The 22,809-nt window shown below is 35.5% G+C and overlaps 1 protein-coding gene across 1 annotated transcript in view; it reads left to right on the top strand.

Moving 5' to 3' along the window:
- KCNH5 (potassium voltage-gated channel subfamily H member 5) overlaps nucleotides 1–22,809 on the top strand; it is a 347,265-nt gene that overhangs the window by 35,719 nt on the left and 288,737 nt on the right. Inside the window, exons 3-5 of the mRNA XM_054448009.2 lie at nucleotides 3,808–3,914; nucleotides 8,936–9,064; nucleotides 22,297–22,412. Of these exons, the coding sequence (XP_054303984.1) occupies nucleotides 3,808–3,914; nucleotides 8,936–9,064; nucleotides 22,297–22,412 (352 nt within the window). The remainder of the gene's footprint in view (nucleotides 1–3,807; nucleotides 3,915–8,935; nucleotides 9,065–22,296; nucleotides 22,413–22,809) is intronic.

Genomic DNA, 22,809 nt, shown 5'->3' with positions numbered 1-22,809 from the left:
TTTGAGTTATATTATTATTGTCCTTATTTTACTGATGAAGAAACTATGGGTCAGAGAGGATATACGACTTGTCCATAAATTATCCACTTTGTAAGTGGTCCTCCAAATGCAAAAGTCCTTTGTTATACCATGACCACCCAATATTATAACAGAGATAGATTGCGTCTGTGAATCCAATTCTATTTTCCTTTCAATAAAGTAACAGTGCAGTAGTTCATTTATAACTACCAAGGAGGAGCTTGGCATCCTATGTAAGAGAGCAAGTGGAAGTTTTGTGATTTTAAAAATACTTCCGTTACGTATTCCTTGAAGATATTTAGTAGAAGATATGAAAACTATGTAAAATTATTATATATGGTTTCTAAAGCCTGTTGATTACTATTTCTGTAATTTGTGACCCCTCAAATTGATTAACCATTCAAAGACTGCATTGAGCTTCAGTCATCCTGAGTCAGACTTCAGGAATCTGTGATAAAACATTTCAGCATTCACATGTGACAAAGCCAAGCAAATAAACAAATGTGCCATACCCATAGAGAATGCGGGAATCATTGATTTATCGGTATGGCTTGGACAACTTTGGATGAAAATACTTTCAGAGATTGAATTAACCTCCAGAACACTTGCCTTGGGAGGATAGATAGACAGTACATTTTCGACATTCTTTATAGTCTGTTTTGAAATACCTCTTATTATTTAACTGCTACATTTCATCCCTTCAAATACATGTTCTATCACTGGAAATATGTGGTATAATAAATGAAAAATCTGAGTGGAACAATGTAAGAAATGAAAGACTATTTTAAAAAAAGTATTCGGATTTTAATAATATAGGATTATTTTTCTTAAGTGCCTTTATTTTCCTAGGATAAGTGATTTTAGCATTGGAAGAACTAACTAATGGAGGTGTATTATGAAATTTTTATAGTTTATTTAAAAATTGCTTGTTTGTTTTTATCTTCTCTTCAGAATTTTAGCTGCATCAGACCTGTGTTGCGTTTTTTCTTAGTTGGTGTTATTAAACCAATCCCTCAAAGAGCTTCTTTTTTAAATTTGAGTTGTAACTTACTTTTAAATCTTACTAGAGTTAATTTTTGATAATTTTTATCCTAGTTGCTTGTTATATCATAAATTCTTTCTTATTTTGTTTTTCTGTTGACCAATTGTGAATATTATGTTTCAGTTTATTGAACCATAGACACCTGTCATTTAGTAGCAGTGTGAAATGGTTTTTCTTTCTTTCTTTTAAGACTACAAACATTTACTTAGTTTAATTGCCCTTATCTTGAATTTTAAAATGTTTCTGCTTTATTAAGATTCTTTAATTAAAAATAAAAGTTAGTAAAAAACTGATTTAAAAATTTCACTTGTCTATAAAAATATTATGTACAATATTAAGCTAATTTTTTTTGGGAGAGAAGTGGCTTTATGTTCTTTAGCTGAATAATTCTAATTTAATTATAATGCCTTCAAGAGACTTTTATAAAACTCACATGAGCTGAAATTTCAGCTTTGACAATAACAGTGGCTTTTCAATGCCAGCTTGCAGGTATCCTTTGAGGTTTCCTGTGTTAGTCTAGATATAAGATTGTGGAATTAAGAGTCTGTCATTTTATTCTGAGATCCTTTTACTTATTTTATTATTTTAATGACAATTAAAATTTTCCTTTTTAAATTAAATATATTAAAAATGAAGGATTCAGGTTTCTCAGTGCTTGGACAATCTTTGATCTGCCTTACCCACTTTCATTTCTTACTTTCTAGAATTCTAGTTGCTTAGTTTGGTGTTATAGAAGGTGGGCTTGAGTTACCCTGTAATTTCCGGTTGTAATGTGGTGCTGCTATTGGATCCTGTGTGTCATTACTGGATCTTGCTGAAAAACTATGCCTTTTAGGTTGTAAATTTTATTGATTGGTATTTTCAGGTGCAGATTTTCTGTGAAGATAATGAATCTGAACCTTCAGGGGCCCTCATTTGAGTGGATGTCTTTCGAGACTCTGTTCGTAATCTTGTTTTATAATTTTTGTATTCTTTTTCTTAAGGAGGGCTTCACAGATTGTATAAGCTTCAGCCTCCACCACAATTTGGATCTGCCTCTAGTAAATATGTGAACTCTTTGAAAACTGAAAGAAAAGCAATAACAAAGATGTCCATTTGATCTTTCAGAATCTTAGTTAAGGTGTTTAGTAATGCCACATTTTCTTTCCTGGTGGAACAAATGGTCTGGACAATCATACCGATCAGCAGAACTGTGTATCTAAAACCAGATGTACAACTGATGATTTTGAAAGCATTGAGAATGGAGTTTTAGAGACATGTAGTACTTGAGTGAGTTTTGTTATTTAGATGATCAGACTTTTGCCAAGGTTCTCTTAGAAAAACAGAGAATGTCAAACATTAGAAAGTTTTTGTGGAATATGGACATTCACTCCTTAATCTATGTTTTGTATGTTCCTGTAACCACTGTAATAATGTATGATTCCTTCAAGATGCCAGCTTTACTTCCCTCCCATTAGCCACACTTGTACCTATCTTAAGAAAATTCCCTGAAATGATGAGAATGTCAATGAATTATACGTGTAATATGCAATCCTCACTTTTTTAATGATAGTATGGGAACATAAGGTCCATGCAAGCTGAAACCACATAATACTATCTTAATACTCAATAAAAATTATGATTGTCTTAGCATCTTTAAAAATATTTGTCAAAACATTAAAAACTCTCTTACTGTTGGTTATCAATGCAGGGAGATGATATACTAGTAAAACTCATATTTATTTAGTATACTGTGATTTTGAACATTAGAAACGTTGAGAATGGAGGAAGTGTTTTATTTCTTCTTAAAAAACTTATGAGTCATTTAAACAATACTTGCCTTTTCAGAATGTAACTTTCTGTATAAAGACAGCATCTTTTCTATCTTCTCAAAAATTGTCACCCTGCTTTCTAAGTTAGAATTAATTTCAAATATTTTATTCTTCCACTTTCACTATTGTGAACAATGTACTAGAGCTCCTTTAATGAGGAGGTTTTTTTTGGTTTGTTTTTAAACTGGTGTCACCTCCTCTGGGAAACCTTCATCCTTTTTGTCACAACCACTTTCCTCATTTATATTGATGAGTTCACCTTCACTAAGTCGTTTTGGATGCATATTTAGAGTCTCCCAAATGGCAATAGTATCGACATTTCCATGGTCACCTATTTCTCTTATAACTTCATTTATGTTCAATTTGAATTCCACTTCCAACATTATTATTTTTCATTTCTTTGGCGGACTTTAGTTTTTGTTGGCTACTTACTGCTTTTGATTATCCATTTTTGTAAAATGTCACATGGGTTTATCACTGAGAGAAAAGGAGGCAATATGACTACATGCTTTTCTGTCTGTGCGTGAACTGAGTAACAGCCGTGCTGTTTCCAATACTGACAGGCTTTGAAAGAAGTGATGTGATCAGTGACTGGTTGTGAAGGTGCATCTGTTATTTTCCAGTGATTTGTAGACTGAAGATCAAGCAGCAAAGCTTGTACTTCGTGCAATTACTCACAGTTAACATACTGTGGAAACTGAAATTTGAACTGTGCTGTGGAACTGGTGTTATTTAACTAAACGACGGTAACTGAAATCTGTGCATACAGGAACTGTGTAAAGCAAGAACTGCCTCTCATGATTTGACTATTTTGTGTAGGAGCAACATTATATTTTGTAGCCACATTTGACTAATAAAAGACAACTATATGATTTTTGAAAGGCATTTGAAAGGCAACACAAAAGTGAAATCGATTGTTTGTTTTTTTCCCCCCAGTTTTATGTATGGGGAATTGACTGACAAGAAGACTATTGAGAAAGTCAGGCAAACTTTTGACAACTACGAATCAAACTGCTTTGAAGTTCTTCTGTACAAGAAAAACAGTAGGTATCTCAATTATTAATAAGGTGTGCCAACTCTTTATTAATATTATGTTTGGTAAGTCGTAGTGGAGCTAAAATGTAGAGAGCATGTAAAAATTCTATTGCTTCTTTTCTTGGCAGGGGCAGAGGTTGCTGGTGAAATTAGATAATAAAATTAATAAATAATTCTACCTATGAAAAGTAACCTTTTGAGGAACGGAAGAAAAATGTGATGCATCTTAAATATGACTTTTGTATCAGGCAGCAAAATATTTTGTAATTAATACTTATAATAAAGATCCTATAGTTATGTGACAACAACTAAAAATGACAGATACATGTATTAATTTCTTCTTATGATTAAAGAAAATGGTAATTGCTAACACTGGATATGTGCAATTACCTTTCTACAAAAACATAGGCAATGTGAATATGTGGTAGCTACTTGAGAGGAATCTCTACCAATATGGCCTTTTGCCAGCCTCAGACTCTTTTGTGAGAAAGCCTAGTAGAAGTAGTCATTGTTCTCAGAACAGGTCATTCACATTTGGTAAATTTGTGTTGATTGTTGTGAACTTTCTCTGGGACGAGATTTGTATGTGGTGAGGTATGCATTATATAATGACATAATATCTCATGATATAGACTTTCCATCAGAGTTTGGAGGGAAAAAAACCAACACAACAAAAACCAACAAGTATACTCAACGACTCAGTCCCCTTTCTAATTCACTTTATTTGCATGGTTACTTACGTTTATCTTTTTGCTGTTTCCTCAAATTGTTCTTTCTTTCTTTTTTGAAATGAATAGTCACTTCATAAGATGAGTCAATTTATTTATTGTTAATAGCAAATGATAGCAAAGTCTACTATTATCTTTGATGGAAATTGATGGTTACTAAATTCTTCCCAAGTTTGGAAAACATTCTCGCTTCAACAGGAAACGCCTGTTCCATGTTCAGTGCCTGTTGGATCTTGTGGAGCATAATTTATCCTTTCCATTTACTTGAAACATTTTTTATCTGTGGAATATTTGGAATTAAAATTCGATTTCTCTTTTTATTAGTAGACTAACAAAGGAACAACAGTGTAAGGCATTGCCTCAAAGTAGTGTACTTGATAATGGAAACATTTGTTTTTAGTAATTTTACTTAAGGAATGGCTTATCTTATTTTTCATTTTACATCAAGGCCAAAGAGAATTTCAGTTTGAAGTCATAGCTAAATGTCAGCTAGCTTGTAACCTAGAAAACAATCCCTTCTGAATGGTCAGCTCTGTCCTCTGCAAGAGAAAAGGCAGGCTGTAGGTGCTTTCTGGGTCTTTTTTTGCCAAGTCTAAGTACATATTGATAATTTGTAGGAGACCTGTATACCAAAAAATCCTTCATTTTCATATGGTTTGTTAAGCCTTCAATAATTTAGATATGTGCTCCAAGTTTAGCAAATAATGTAAGAATATTCTATATAACTAAGGTCATTCACTCTCTGACATTTAAGCAAAATAAACAAACATTTGCCTGACTTTAAAGCCCCAAAGACAAGTCCGTAGTTCCTGAGTTTGTCAAAAAATATCTTAGTGAAGCCTAGGTGACATAGCAAGACCCTGCCTCTATGAAAAAAAAAATAGCTGGGCATGGAGGCACATGCCTATAGTCCCAGCTACTCAGGAGGCAGGTGGATCACTTGGGCCCAGGAGTTCGAGGCTGCAGTGAGCTACGATCATGCTACTGTATTCCAGCCTGGGTGACAGAGCAAGACCCTGTAATGACAACCACCACAACAAAATATCTTAGTGGAATTTCTGTTTATTTACTTTAAATCATCTTAGTAATTACTTGAATTTTACATTTCCAGAAGTCCTTCCAAGGTAGTTTAGATATTTTGCCTTATGTTAATGGATTGAAATTATTATCTGACCATTGTTCAGGCCTATCTAGTTCTTTCCAGATAACTCTCTATGCAGATAAGTGCCTGCTTATAGCCAATAGGATATATACCCCATAGCATTGTAAGTTAAAACTCGTGCCTCCTTTCTGTGCACTATCTACATTGAGTTTTGTTTTTGTTTTCCTCTTTAGTGAAGGATAGGTGTTATCCATGTATTATAATGGAGTTTTGCTATTTAAATGCAGATTTTAAAAAGTCCTGTGAATAGCTGAAAGGTTTTGAACGTCAACTAAGAAAAGTATATTTTCGTGATTTAAAAAAAAATGTTAGGTAGAAAAATTCACGTCTGTAGAAAACTGTTTTGGGAATGCCTGTGTGCCAAGTTCTCCCAATACTTCCTTTAAACAATTAGGTTAAACACCATTTTGCAAATGGGGGAATTGCGGCATCTGATTGAATATGCATCACAATTGAAATTTTAGTTTGCAGCTTCTGTTCTGTAGGTCCAGTGCTCTGATTAGCAGGGGGCTCTTTCTGCTGTGGGGAAAGAAATGGTAGCTCTGAGCTTAAAATAGCTCTTTCTGGCCGGGCGTGGTGGCTCACGCCTGTAATCTCAGCACTTTGGGAGGCCGAGGCGGGCAGATCACGAGGTCAGGAAATCGAGACCATCCTGGTTAACATGATGAAACCCCATCTCTACTAAAAATACAAAAAATTAGCCGGGCGTGGTGGTGGGCGCCTGTAGTCCCAGCTACTCAGGAGTCTGAGGCAGGAGAATGGCGTGAACCCGGGAGGTGGAGCTTGCAGTGAGCCGAGATCGCGCCACTGCAGTCAGGCCTAGACGAAAAGAGTGAGACTCCGTCTCAAAAAAAAAAAAAAAATATATATATATATATACAGACACACACACACACATATGTGTATATATTTATACATATATGTATATATACATATATACATACATATATACGTATATACATATATAAATATATATACATACATATGTATATATATACATGTGTGTATATATACATATACATATGTATATATGTGTGTGTGTATATATACATATACATATGTATATATGTGTGTGTGTATATATACATATACATATGTATATATGTGTGTGTGTATATATACATATACATATGTATATATATGTGTGTGTGTATATATATATATGGCTCTTTCTGTGTACTCAAAGGCAGAACTGACAGCCGAGGCTCCTCCGAGTCATGAATGCTGGAACACTGCACTGAGATTCAGCGGCAGCAGGTTCCTCTGCTTAACCCTCCCAGACTCCCCAGCCCCCTGAACCCCAAATCCAGAATATGAAGGATCTATCACCGCATACTTGGCAGATACTCAGCCTACTTGAGGAAATATGACCCTGTGGCTTGGAAAGTTGAAAAACAATTACCTTCATATCTAAAGCAGTTTTTAAGAGAGCCCAGACTATGTGCCAGAATTTGAAAAGTTGCGGTTTTCAAAGCAAGGCATGAAATGTAACATCATCTCTTTCTGTTCGGATTTCTAACAGACCTTGGAAAATTACTTATTTTTTAGTGCCCTTTTCTCTTTGTTTATGACCCTTCTGCCTCAAGCTTACTGTGTTGGAATAGCCATAGGCCATGTATCACTAATGTCTGGGTCTGGTGATTTGTAAAACCGTGCACATCACTCACAGTTCCTGCTCACGCTGTGTAAAATACGAAAACAGAAAAAAATGAACAAGCCTCTCGGGGAGATGATGTGATTATTTTTGAGGTCCCTGTCTCATTCTACCGTCATTTTGGAAAGGGTCACGTCCTTCCATAGGCCCCCTGGGGTTGCAGAAAACCTGATTGTCACAGCTGAATAGTCCCATAGAAATCTCCTTTCTCTAATTCTCTGACTTCTTGAGCCTGGTGGTTATCTCATCCTGTCTAAATGAAAAATTCCCCTTTGTGGTGACATTAGGTGACTTTTTTATTTTTTATTTTTTTAGGCCATGGGAATAGAAGTGCTTCTTATTCAGTTCTCAATGGAAGCTAGTAAAAGGCTAGGGTCTTACCTACAGACTATTAATACCTGCACGTTTCACTCCCCAAATCCTAAACCTTACAAAAACCTTTGTCTTAAAATAGAATATTTGGAGGGGCTTTACTGCACTGTGGCTTGAAGAGAATATGATGAGAAAAGTGTCTCTTTGATTGTAATGTAAATGTGTCTCTTTGATTGTAATGGAACCCTCCTTCAGTGTTTTATCACCTAACAGATAATTACACCTTTGAAGGCATTTCTTGTGCCTTCACATATTTCTATTTGTTATATACCAGTTCCTGACTTGTCCAAATGATAAGCCTTGAATACTTTGATACCATCTGTCCTAGAGGGCAGAGTCTGCAGTAGCCATCCTTTGAAGAACGTGGTGATGGAGTCCAGCTTCATGCTGTTTGAGTGAGGGAGGTAGGAAGCAGTGGCTCAAAAAGATGCCTGGGGATCTCAAAGGCTGGGGACATGTCTTTTTTTTCTTCAGGCTGCCTTAACAGTTTCAGGTAGAGCTCTGTGTACATCAGGCATCAAGTTTTGCTGACATCCTCTCTCTCTGATGTGGGGATGCAGTCAAAGCCACAGAGCTATCATAAAAGTCTGTCTGACTGATGAGAGAGCCTTGGGATAGAAACAGTATTTTAGATGTTCCTCCAAGAGGAATGCTTATTAGAAGATCAGGTATGGCTGTTGCAGTTAATTGGAAACACTTGTCAAAGTGACATGACGAGAGAAGCAGGTAGGAGTGATCACAATTGGTAAGACTCTCAGAAGACAGTTGGTGAAAGCAGAAGTGGTTGAGGGACCCAGACCTACAGGTGTTGCTGGGATTGCTTCAGTAGCAAGACTGCCTTTGTGTTCGTACATTGTGAAATGACAGCCTGTGCTTTACTTTAGAATTTTGATCTTTTGGCTTGTATACTGTGTTTATTAAATTCGAACAACTGGTAGTTGATACAAAATTAAAGGTTTATGGATTGTTTGTAGTAATTAATATACTGTTGTTTTGGTGTTGATTCCTGGCATAGCTGTTGGCAGCTGAAGGAAGAAGGAAGCCAGGAGACCAAACCACTGCTGTGGCCGTGCCACACTCTAATGTCCTTTCCCCAACTTCTTTCTGTTACAGGAACCCCTGTTTGGTTTTATATGCAAATTGCACCAATAAGAAATGAACATGAAAAGGTGGTCTTGTTCCTGTGTACTTTCAAGGATATTACGTTGTTCAAACAGCCAATAGAGGATGATTCAACAAAAGGTAATTTTCAAAAGAATTACTACACTGAAAAACTAGGCTGTTGCTAAAAGATCTTCTTACTATTTTACCTCTGCTGATTGAACTGGAAAACAAAATTCTACTATGTGGCCTTTCTTTTGCTTCATTGCTTGGAATCTGTTTTATTCAATCATATTGTTGGAATAGAAATAGCATGGCTATCCAAAGTTGAAATATAGATTGGTTAACTTATAGCATGAGTAAGAAATGTTATAGAGCATTTTTTTTGTTTGTTTTTTAGTCAAGGTCTCACTCTATTGCTTGGGCTGGAGTGTAGTGGTGTCATCTCAGCTCAATGTAATTTCCATCTCCCAGTCTCAAGTGATCCCCGCACCTCAGCCTCCTGAGTAGCTGGGACTATAGGTGTGCGCCACCATACCTAGCTAATTTTTCTATTTTTTGTAGAGTCAGGGTTTCGCCATGTTGCCCAGGCTGGTTTCAAACACTTGGGCTCAAGTTATCTGCCCCCCTTGGCCTCCCAAAGTGCTGGGATTACAGGCATGGGCCATGCACCTGGCTGAGCATTGTTAATTTTGAATCAATATGATTGGAATTTCAACACCTCATACCATGGTGAGCTTTAGAGCCAAAACGTAACAATTGGTGGAATGGTTTGGGTGAAATCTAACTAGAGCTCAGTTGGTTAGTTGATTGAATTTTGTTGAATTAAAATTGTAGTAGTTGACTTTTTCAAGTTACTTTTCAGTTTTTATTTATTCTGTTGTGTAGTCCCTAGAGTAGATGTTGCTAGATTATGGAAAGAATAATTTTGTCATCAGGAGAGTGGCTGGCAAAATGCAAACCTTCTAACTGTAGTCTTATTGACTATAATAGTCAAAGAGACTGCTATAGAAACCACTAGTCAGTAGCATGTGCTTTTACCTCCTTTTCTATGTAATTTATTCCCAATTTATTCTCTCCAATTATGTTTAAATTAGAAACTGGTGTCATATAAATGAAGAATTTCCAATAACCTTAGAAGTAGTTTTTATGAAATGTTATTTTTAATAATCTCTTAGGAAACTAAAAATAAAATGTTTTCCTCTTTGCATTTGGCAAACATCGCCTTTCCTTACTTCCTTTTAAAAAACTGGCATAGAAACTTTAATCTTTCCAACTGTAATCATAATTATAGAAAAAAATCACAGTAAGTTTATTCCTTGCATAGGAACTCACATATATAATATTGTATCTGCTCAGTTTCTGGTTAACATCAAATTGCGAGAAGATAATTTTTACAGTGTGCAAACCATTCAAAGTATGACAGAGAACAATTTATTTGTACTTTGAAGATCGAATAAAGTATTCAATTTGGACCCATACTCCCTGTTCCTTTACACATAGACTCAGTGCCTGGGAAATTTAAGATAACTATAAATACTACTTTTAAATTGAACAGTCTTCTAATAATATTTAGGTTTAATGCTCATTTGTGTGTTTTAAAATTCATGGTGCTCCATCCAACAGCCAGAGAATACATATTCTTCACCTCACATGGAGTGGAGCATTCACCAGAGAGATCACATTCTGGGCCATAAAACTACCTTAATAAATTTAAAAAAATATAAATCTTAAAAAGTTTCTTATCAGACCAAAGTGGAATTAAACTAGAAATGAGTAACAGAAAGATATCTGGAAGATCCCAAAATATTTGGAAATGAAACATGTTTCTAAACAAATCAAAGAAGCAGCCTTAAGATAAGTTAGAAAAATATTTTTAACTAAAGAAAAATGAAAATACAATTTATCAAATTTGTGAGATGCAGCAAAAGCAATGCTTAGAGGGAAATATTTAACATTAAATGCATATATTAGAAAAGAAGAAAGACATAAAATCAATAACCTAAGATTCTACCTTAGAAAACTAGATAAAGAAAAACAATTTAAACCAAAGCAAACTGAAGACAAGAAATAATAAACCTTACAGCAGAAATCAATGAACTAGGCACCAGGACAACATTAGAGAAAATCACAAAAACCCAAAGCTGGTTCTTTGAACAAGTCATTAAAGTTAGTAAACTTCTAGCCAGGCTAACTGAGAAAAAAGGATAAAGACACAAATTACAAATATCAGAAATTAAAGACATGGACATTCAAGCAGAGTAAAGGGCTACTGCGAACAACTCTATAGCTACCATTGATAAATTGGATGAAACAGACCAGTTCCTTGAAACACGCAAACTACCAAAACTTACAGAAGGAAAAATAAACATTATTTGTGCTTTATTTATTTAAAAAATTAACAATAATTAATAATCTTCCAAAACCAAGAAAAGACCAGGTGCAGATGGTTTCATTGGTAAGCGCTACCATACATTTAGGGAAGAAATAATACCAGTTCTTCAAGTCTTTTCCAGATAATAGAAGCAGAGGGAGCTCTCTTAACTTATTCTGAGGCAAGCACTACCCATATAGCAAAACCAGAATAAGACATTACAAGAAAGGAAAACTACAGACATATATATATTTTTTTTTTTTAATTTTTTTTTTTTTTTTTTTTTTGAGACGGAGTCTCGCTCTGTCCCCCAGGCTGGAGTGCAGTGGCGCCATCTCGGCTCACTGCAAGCTCCGCCTCCCGGGTTCATGCCATTTTCCTGCCTCAGCTTTCCGAGTAGCTGGGACTACAGGCGCCCGCCACCACGTCCGGTTAATTTTTTTTTGTATTTTTAGTAGAGATGGGATTTCACCGTATTAGCCAGGATGGTCTCGATCTCCTGACCTCGTGATCCACCCACCTCGGCCTCCCAAACCGATATTTTTCATGAATATAGATTCAAAATCCTCTACAAAAATTGAATCCAACAATATCTAAAAAGAATTATGACAACCAAGTGGGGTTTATCCCACTTATGCAAGGCTGGCTTAACATGCAAAAACCAATTGCTGTAATCTACCATATAAAAATGTAATTCACAAAATAATGAAGAAAAGTCATGATTATGCCAGTCAGCACAGAGAAAGCACTTGATGAAATCCAGCACTTGTTCATGATAAAAACTCTCAGGAAAGTTTGAGTAGAGGGGAACTTCTCTAGTTTGATAAGGAACATCTATAAAAAGCCTATAATATTCTAACTATTTTTTCTTGTACCCATTAACCATCTCCCCATCCTTCTCCCCAACTACCCTTCCCAGCCTCTTGTAACCATCCTTCTACTGTCTATGTCCCTGATGTCAATTGTTTTCATTTTTACATAACTAAAAGAGTTTAAATGGATTGTTTGTAACACAAAGGATAAATGCTTGAGAGGATGGATACCTCATTCTCCATGATGTGACTATTATGCATTGCATGCCTGTATCAAAACATCTCATATACCTATAAATATATACAGCTACTATGTACCCACAAAAATTAAAAATGAAAAAATTCTGCAGGTAACAATGGTCTATATCTTAAAGTTATATATTTTTAAACAAAAGAGAAATAATTAGCATCTGATTTGTGACCTAACATATTCATACATGAATGGTAATCAGACTGAGTAAAAAGCTTTGATCATAGTCTTTTCCTCTCAAAAAAATATGCATTTGTATTTGCACTAGATGATTATTGTTTTCTCTTATTTACTTTAAGTGATTTCATGGCACAGATGAAGTTGGCCAAAGCAAGTACCATACTTTCGCAGCAGTTTTGACCGGCTGAACCTAAGTGGTGGTGTCAGTAACTACATATCTATTTATGGAAACTCAAAGTTGGCAACATTTTGCAGTGAAGTTGGGGAAAGGGTGCTGATATTGAAATGTTGACTTTTCTTTCTGAAATTAGTGCTTCTCCATTTATCTGCATCCCCACATCAGAATCACAGAATTCTTTGTAAGGTTCAGTCTCTTTGAAACGAATAATTCATTTTTATACAAAATGATATTTGAAAAAGCTCAAGACAACTCAGACCACTTGATTTTTTAACTATGAGTTTGACAGACATGTAAATTAGAATTTATAGGGAAAATCAGACCCCATTGTGAAAAGCATTAGAGAAAAAGGTCTCTTTCCAGTGCCAGAATCTGTAGATGAGCTTATTTTAAATAGACTTTTGAGACTTCTCTGTATCTTCCAAACACATAGCAGATTACCAAAAAAGTATTGTAAAATGTAACTATGAATGGTGTTTAGGAGCTACTTTCTATTATTCATGTGAACTGTACATTTAACAAGAAAAATTCAATAGAAATAAAATATTTATGCCATTAAGTCATCATCCTATATCTTGAAGCTAGCAGTGTAGGAAAGCACGTTTTAAAATATTGGCATAAGCACCTATCTTTCAACTTTTTAAATTAAGTAAAGGAACCATGGAACTTTTGGGAAATAATGGATGAGATGACATGATAACACCATAATATCAAAATAATCTGGGTGTAGATCATTGAACTTGGATAGAGTAGACTTGCTGTTGATTCAGTTTTGGGCACCAGAGTTACTTAATCTGAGGCTGTTCAGGACTCTTATAGGAATATTTTATCCTCCTCTGTCTTACATTTATCTATTTTTTTTTTCCCAACCAAAAATTGGGAATATGGTGCAGGCATGATTCTGAGTCCTGGAGATACAAAGTCTCTTCTGTCACATTTAGTGGGGGAGGCAAACAAGCAAATATATAGTGGAAGCTTTCTTTTGATTGCTCCCGTTGTCTCAGTAAAAACAGGAATCATAGTTATCAACTGAGAGTAAAGATGGCGAAGGGTGTGAGAAGAGTGGAGTGCGTCTTAACTGGTTATCTAAGAGAGTGGAATAGTGAGTGGGCAAGAGAAACACAGCAGGATTTCTGAGCCGCACAAAGGTCCATTTCAGGCTAGTGGTCATAAATTTCACTAGTTATCTATGAGCATAATATTGTGTTTTAATCCACTCATATTTAGTCAAAGAGGTATAGATGCAGAAGTAAGTGAAAAGTTGTGTTTATCCAGTGTTGAAATTTGGTCAAGTGAATATGAGAAGACTCAGGGACTTCAAAGATCTGGGAGTTGAGGATGTTTACAAGGGTGTTTGCAAAATTTTGAAGAAATACTTCATTGATAAAAATTCTGCCAGCATACAAGAAATAGTGTTTTAGTATTCAGAACAGACAAGTGAATCTACACACCGGCAAAATCAGAATGTAATCCCAGAGCAAGGACTTTTTACCTTCTTAACATGAAAAGGGGCCAGGTGATTGGAGCAAGGGTCCATGTCCTTTGAGGATTTGCCAAAATTGACTGGAATTAACATTAATCTCCTACTTGTATTGATATTTTTACCAAGAAACTTAGACATATGACTGAAAGACTTAAATAAATGGACTTATTATGAATTTTATTTCTGAATCATATCTGAGAAAATAACTACAACATGTGATGGCAGCCAACTAATTTGAATGTACCTCTTCCTTGTAATCAATCTATGATTACCAAACTTTTATTCTGAATTGATACTTGGTCTTTAAACTGACTGGCACTGGGTAATGTCAACACTATCTTTGAATTATACCATGATGAATGGTTGCAAAACCCATCGAAAGGGAAGGAAGCCAGTGTTGATGGAGTAGTTAATGTATGCCAAGAACTTTATATTCATTATTGGTCATTTCTATAATTCTGAAAATTAGTATTGTTGTCTCCATTTTACTGTTGAAAATTCTGACGCTCAACGTCTGACTGATTTCAAATCCCACGTTCTCTCTATTGCACCCATGGTGCCCCATCCTTCTCAGTGGAGACTTATTGTTGAGGTTTAACTACCTCAATCCCCTGCTTTCTTTTTTTCCCACAAAAACGAAGCACAGGTTGAGAATACTTTCATTCGGACAGAATTATGCTGCTTTGAACCAAATAAACTAACTGATAATAATTTAAAGGGGCAAAGTATTCCTGTTATTTTTTGTTCCTGGTATTGAGGTCTTGATATTGTTGTTCAGGTAATCAGTCAGTGATACCTGATACATTATAATAATACAAAGAGGAAAATTACAGCCAAGAAATCCATTCTGTTGATTATCCATATGTATTCTAAAAGAGATGGCCTAAATCTCTGCCCATTTATACTGTACAGTATTTTCAAACAGACTCCAAAACTGCCAAGATAATTACAGTGTGAAATATCTTGTGCCAAATAGTTATGGCATCTTCTTGCCAATAATTGAGACAAAAAAATTCCCATAGAATAAAAAATAACAGCCAAAATAGCAAGCTTCTCCTTGTGGAAGCCAATGGTTTTCTTTAGAGAGGAAACAACAGATGAAATATGAGTAATTATACTATGTAGTCTCTTTGGCCAAGAGTATAATTGTTTACCTAAGCTTTTTTCTTATAGATTAGAATCTTGTGTTGCAGTCTAGTAGATTGATTTAACTGCCTCTGTGACTTCTTTTTATTTTTAAGATTAGGCAGTCCATAACAAAGAGGTTAATTGCAACCCAATAGAGCTAAACTAATGTTTTATTAAGAAGGAGTTGGCATCCTGAGCTTTTAGGAGAACAAATGTTCTCATAATGCCATGAACAACTTACAGAGCAAGTATTAGGCTCTTCATATTCAGCTGTCTGTTTGCATTACCCTGTATCGACCACATCTAAGTAACATCAGCAAACTTTGCTGAATAATCAGTCACACCAGTTAGATCTCTGTAAAGGTGAGATCAGTAAATGTATCACTGGGAAAAGTTGTAACTGCTGATACGTCTTTTTTCTCTGAACTAGACAGTATGGCAGCTCAACTTTTTCAAAGTTTATACAGTACAAGTTGGTGAGAGATCAAATGAACTAATATAGCTAATAATAGGTAATTCCAGATGTGTTCAAGAACACAAAGGGATTGGTACAAGACATAGTTAGTGATAGCAAAAGTTTAGAATCTACTTCAAAGTACATGATTGAAACATGTATGATCAGGAAGGAGCAAATGATCAAGTTTCTGAGATGATAGAGGTGCAGGTAAGAACCAGGTGCCATAGTGGTTTAGTGTGGAGGTGGATGGGAGAGAAGGGCAACTGAAGGCTGTCACATTTCTGTGACCATTTTGTCCAAAGCAATCTGCAGATTCAATGCCATTCTTATTAAAATACCAATGTCATTTTTTACAGAATTAGAAAAACAATTCTAAAATTCGTATGGAACTAAAAAGGACCCCAAATAGCCAAAGTATTCTTAAGCAAAAAGAATAAAGCTGAAGACATCACATTACCTGACTTCAAGTTATATTACAAAGCTATATTAACCCAAACAGCACAGTACTGGTATAAGAAATAGACACATTGATTAATGGAACAGAATAGATAATCCAGAAATAAAGCCACATATTTACAGCCAACTGATCTTTGACAAAGCCAATAAGAACATATATTGGGGAAAGGAGACCTTTTTCAATAATTGGTGCTGGAATAATTGGATTGCCATATGCAGAAGAATGAAACAGGACCCCCTATCTTTTGTCATATACAAAAATCAACTTAAGATGGATTAGCTTAAACATAAGACTTGAAGCTATAAAAATCCTAGGAGAAAATCTAGGAAAAACTCTTTTGGACATTGGTCTAGGCAAAGAATTCATGACAAAGACCTCAAAAGCTGAGGCAACAAAAATAAAAACAGACAAATGGAACTTAATTAAACTAAAAGCTTCTATACAGCAAAAGAAAGAACCAACAGAGTGAACAGATGACCTGAATAATGGAAGAAAGTATCTGCAAACTATTTATTCAACAGAGGACTAATATCTAGAATTTATAAGGCACCCAATTCATCAACAACAAAATAACTCCATTAAAAAGTGGGCAAAGGACATCAATAGATATTTTTCAAAAGAATACATACAAATGGCCAACAGTATATGAAAAAATACTTGACATCACTAATCAGAGAAATGCAAATTAAAACTACAATGAGATATCATCTCACAACAATCAGAATGGCCATTAAAAAGACAAAAAATAACAGATGTTGGTAAGGATGTGGAGAAAAGGGAACTCTTGTACACTGTTGGTGGGAATGTAGGTTAGTACAACCTCAATGGAAAACAATATGGAGATTTCTCAAACAACTAAAAATGGAACTACCATTTGATCTGGCAATCCTGCTACTGGATATGTACCAAAATAAAATAAATCTTTACACCGAAAAGATACCTGCACTCATATGTTTATTGCAGCACTATTCACAATTGCAAAGATAGAATCAATCTAATTGTCCATCAGTGGATGACTGGATAAAGAACATGGGGCATATATACACAATGGGATGCTACTCAGCCATAAAAAAGAATGAAATCATGTCTTTTGCAGCAACATGGATGGAATTGGAATCCATTATCTTAAGTGAACCAACCCAGACACAGAAAGACAAATATCAAATATTCTCACTCATAAGTGGGTGTTAAAAAAAATGTGTACACATGGATGTAGAGAGTGGAATGATAGACACTGGAGACTTGGGAGAGTGAAGGCATGGGAGAGGGTGGATGATGAGAAATTCTTAATGAGTACAATATATGTTATTCAAGTCACAGTTACCCTAAAAGCCCTGACCATTATGCAAATGACACATGTAAAGAAATTGCACTTGTACCTCATAACTTTATAGAAATTAAAAGGAAGACTATCATGTTTCTTATGGCTTCTGCTTTCTTCAATAACATTTTTGGCAGGGGTTTGTGCTGGCAGTAAGGAGAGAAGGACAGCATAGGTGTTGTGAGAAAAATGCTAACTCTTTGGAACTGGAACTGCAAGAAGGCCCTAATCAGAGTCAAATAAAAAGATTACTGAGTAGCTCAGAAAGCTCATATTTGAATGCTCCCATTGATTTTAATGTGGACCAAAACATTCATTTGCTTTGCATTGATTCTCCATGTTCTAGGGCATTTTGATAGCAAAACTCATAAATGATTACTCAATTTTACAACCGCCTTTGGCTTTGATTTATCTAGGAAGAAAGAATCCTTTCCAAGTCTTTTCTCCTAAATTTCTCTCTTCTGGTACGTCTGAGTCAGTTCAACATTTGCCACCACTTTTTTTTCTTTTTTCTGCCAGCAGTTCCCCAGTTCTCTTTCTGAAAGCAGATTATAATCCTTAACACTTCCAGAATTTCTTCTCTAACCTTCCCTACCATGCCTTTCCTACCTTCTTCAACCAAAAGACTTCCTTCATATAAGCTATGCTAATACCTAAGAACTGAATGTATTTTCTTCTTTAAATTTTAAATATTTACATATAATGCAGATGCTGTACTCCTATTTAACTTATTTTCTCGTTAGTCATCATTAATTCATTCACTAAACAAAACCATTCAGTAAAACATTCCACAAAAACAGATCTAGTGCCCACTATGTGTTAGTCAACCAAGGTAATATGGTCTGGCTCTGTGTCCCCACCCAAATCTCATCTTGAATTGTAATTTGAATTGTAATCCCTGCATTGGGGGAGGGACCTCATGGGAGGTGATTAGATCATGGGGGTGGTCCCCCCATACTGTTCTCATTATAGTGAGTAAATTCTCTGAGAGCTGATGGTTTTATAAGGGGATTTTCCCCTCTTGGCTCGGCACTTCTCCTTCCTGCCACCATGTGAAGAAGGATGTGTTTGCTTTCCGTTCTGCCATGATTGTATGTTTCCCAAGGCCTCTCTAGCCATGTGCAACTGTGAGTCAATTAAACCTCTTTCCTTCATATGTTACCCAGTCTCAGGCAGTTCTTTATAGCAGCATGAGAATGGACTAATACACAAGGATAGAAAATATAAGATCTGGCACCTAAAAGTCGCACGATGCAGTCACTTCCCTTTTCATCTATGTTCAAGGGTAGTCTTACTCAGAATATGCTGATTTAAAACATTTTTAGAATGATGGGTTAATATTACCTCTCTCTTTCATTTTCTTTCTGTTTTTTAAATCAATGATAGTCCTATTTTTATTCATGGAGAAAAATGCGTGTGTTTTATTTTTACTGTTTAAAAATGATTTTTTTTTCAAGAAAGTAAAATAAGGTAAAGAAAAGAGAGGAAATATTCCTTGATCACACTGACTTCATGTGTAAAATAAGGTACACATATACACAGACATTTGAACAAGCTTTTTTTCTATTAGGAACAACTGCTTCCTCCTTAAGAAACACAGTTGTAGTCTGTGCTCATGATGCTTCAAGTGGAAAACCAGAGGATGACAATAAGCTTTCATTGTCATATTTCTCCTTCCTCACATTTATTTTTATGTATGATACTGTGAAATCAGAGAAAACATGCCATTTGATGATTTGTATTCATTTATGGATCATTTAATTTATTCCTAAATGTCTCCTTTTTTTTTTAAAAAATATTTTCTGGATAAACCTTTTTTTCACACAGGGAACGAAAGTGGGCTTTTCTTTTAATCCGACGAGTTATGCCAAGGGCTGTAATTTTACCTGTTTTAGAAATCTGAGCCTTCAGTAAGTAAAAGATTGACTTGGAATTTTCTAGAAATAGTCAAGGCAATTATAACATTCTATTGATGTAAGGTGCACAGATTATCACCAGGTAAAATTATAATATACCTATGACTAATATAGTTACTGTCATCCAAAGACACCCTCACCACTTTTACCAAACAATCAAAACCAAACCAAAAACCAATGATAATAATACAAAATGAGATTTATTTTATATCTGATTTTTAAAGTTACAAATACAATTGATTTATTTTATGGTGTATTTTATGCCAGGCCCTGTTTCAAGTGCTAAGAATGGAGGGATAAACATGAGTTTAGCAAGAGTGACTATTATATCAATCAACAATTGCATCAGTGTTGTTAGTGCCAGGTGAGGTATGCATCCCATGATATGCGTGTACAGAGGAGGGCACCTGTCACTTGTGGGTAGATCAAAGAAGCATCAAGGTAATGCTTTTACTGAGTCTGCAGTTACCAGTAAGTGTTAGCCAGACAGATGGGGGAGGGAAAAGACATTCCAGGAAGGCAGAATGATTGTAATGTGAAAATATGGAAACACAAAACAGCGTAGGGTGTGCAAAGAATTCCTAGTAGATTTAATTTTAGTTTTGAATTTATTCTTTATTTGATTTGCTATTGATTTCAATAAGGCTGGGATGCAGAGCATGTGTGAGAAAGTGGCGAGAGACAGAGGCAGAGCAAATCACTGGGATCAGAAAATAAATGACCTGTATACCAAGGATATACAGTGTTATCCTGGAGGCCTTCAGGTTTCTGTTAAAGGGTAAGAGGGTAAAAGGCATGTGTTTTAGAAAGAACTTTGCAAGCAATGAGGATGTGGTTTTGGAATGCTGCCTAACTCAGGTGAAAGACGGTATGTTGTCTGACATAGTAGGGGTGCAGAGAGGAGATTCAATTTGAGAGATATTTATTGATGTTATAATCTATAAGGCTGGGAAATAAGTGTGTGTGTGTGTGTGTGTAGGTAATAGTGAAAAGAGGATGGCGAATTTCATGTTTCTCATTTGGGCATTAGAAATATCTTGGGGCCATTCGACAAGATCAGGGATGCATGAATGAGGCAGAGTGGGTGATAAAGGGGGAAGATGGTGTCAGTTTTGGACATGTTGAGTGTTGTCAGATGCCTGTAGAATACTGTAGTAAGAAAAGTCCAGTGGCTAGCTAGACACATAGGTCTGGCATTCAAAAGAAAAGTCTCAATTTGTCATAGAGATTGCATGTTGGTTTTTCATTAATGTTGAATTTTTAGAGAGTTGGTGTCATATCTGATACCTTTTTTTGTTTCCACAGCACATTGTACAGGGTAAGCCTTAGGGTTGCATACAATTCCCAAAACCTAACTTTTTTTGTTCTAATTACTAGGATGGGGTCCATTAATGTAGAAGAAATAAAGACTCTCCATCAATTGATGCCAGTTTATTTCTTTTCCAATCCAGTTACTGAATACATAGACCTGAATTGGTGGGGCAATGCAAAGCTTAAATGAAATCAGAATCAGCCTGAAGAATAGTAGTAAAGAATGATGTCACCTGCATTTTATGGTTGACCCATATTAGGCGGGTGTATTTCCAGAATTTCTTCCTTAATTTTTTTTTTGTCATATCATCTGAAATTTCATCATTGTCATCATTCCTTTGGAACATCAGGAGTTTTTCAGTTTTAAGGAGTTGCCTGATAAGTGACCTCATGAAGGGTAATTGTGTAGAAATTATCAGATAGTGTTAACAAAATTTTTTAATGAATCGGAGCTTTTGAGATATCTAGAGAAAGGATAATTGAGACAGGATGAGAGTATGACTGGTTATGTTCTATTTGTTCACTTCTTATTGACATTTCCTTGAGATTAATGATTTTATTACCGGCAATTTGAGGCCCCAGAAGAAAATTCTTTCCCATTAAATTGCATTTCTTTCCCCCAAAAGTCACTGCTCTTTCAGAAGACATTATTAACAATTCTAGATATTCCAAAAATAAATTTAGGTATCACTGCAGTCGTTAATAACAGATAAATAACATTTTGCTATGTTACAGGGGAGATGGAAGTGTGTGAAGTGAACCATAAAAAGTAAGATTTGTTGAAATTCAGTTTTATTCTCTTATATCTGCACACAAACACATTGAAGGACTGTTTTTATTAGGGTAAGATTAGCTGCTATAACAAATAAATCTCCAACTTTTAGTGGCTTAATATAATAGAAGCACGTTCCTTGCTCATATAACAGTCCAAGGCAAAGGATCCTGGCTGGCATATGGCATTTTCCCACACAGTTATTCAGCAGCTTTGCTATCCCCTTGGGCCTTGTCATTTGCATCCTTCCAGCTGGTAGAAAGAAAGAGAAATTATGGAGAAGTCACAGTTGCTTCTTAAATCACGGCATGGAAGTCACACACATTACTTCTGTCTGCATTCCATTAGTGAGAACCAGGGACATAGGCCATACTAAGATGCAAGAAATTCTGGGAAATATGTTCCTGATTGGACAGCTATTTCCCAGTAAGAAAGCTATACAATGCAAGGAGGAGCACAGAATTTTGTGGATAGCTAGTTGCCTTGGCTACAGGGACTATATCACAGATATGGGCAAAACACCAAAGTCACACATAAAAATTGCTCATTATTTTATGGCCACACTTCAAATATATGAGCACGTCTATACAGAAGGAAAGAAAATACTTTTGTTTGATACTTTGCATTCATTTTGGATGTTATGTGGTTGCTGAGATGTTTTTAATGCTAGCAAGAATGTTGGATTCCTTATTATTGTGTATGAAAAACTGAGACTTTCTTTCTTTATTTTTAAGGTTGGACGAAATTTGCCCGATTGACACGGGCTTTGACAAATAGCCGAAGTGTTTTGCAGCAGCTCACGCCAATGAATAAAACAGAGGTGGTCCACAAACATTCAAGACTAGCTGAAGTAAGTAAGAGACAAACTTTGCTTCCCAAGATGGTGGTGTTGGTACATTTTTCTTCCCCAAAATGATTTAATATAGATATTTCTGGCTATGATCTTATAAATACTTAGCTGATAATTTATGTTTCCCTTGTAGAAATATAGAAATCCCAAATATTTCTATTCATTCTCTCCAACTTTTGAAGAGGGAGTATAGCTCATGACATCCCAGGTCATGTCTGTAGAGTGTAAGGTTTTCTTTGAGCATATCAGATAGGGAGTTCTTTCATTGCTTCATGCATATATGCAGCAAACACATATTCAGGGTATGCTCTGTGCTTGGCACTCTGCAAAGGATGTAAAGATAAATAAGAAATGGGCCCTGTCATCAAGGAGTTAAATATCCAGCAGAGGAAACTGA

The sequence above is a fragment of the Pongo pygmaeus genome, chromosome 15 (assembly GCF_028885625.2).
Source record: "Pongo pygmaeus isolate AG05252 chromosome 15, NHGRI_mPonPyg2-v2.0_pri, whole genome shotgun sequence".
Taxonomy (NCBI): Eukaryota; Metazoa; Chordata; class Mammalia; order Primates; family Hominidae; genus Pongo; species Pongo pygmaeus.
The sequence above is the reverse complement of the archived record's forward strand: the minus strand, read 5'-3'. Positions and strand labels throughout refer to the sequence as shown.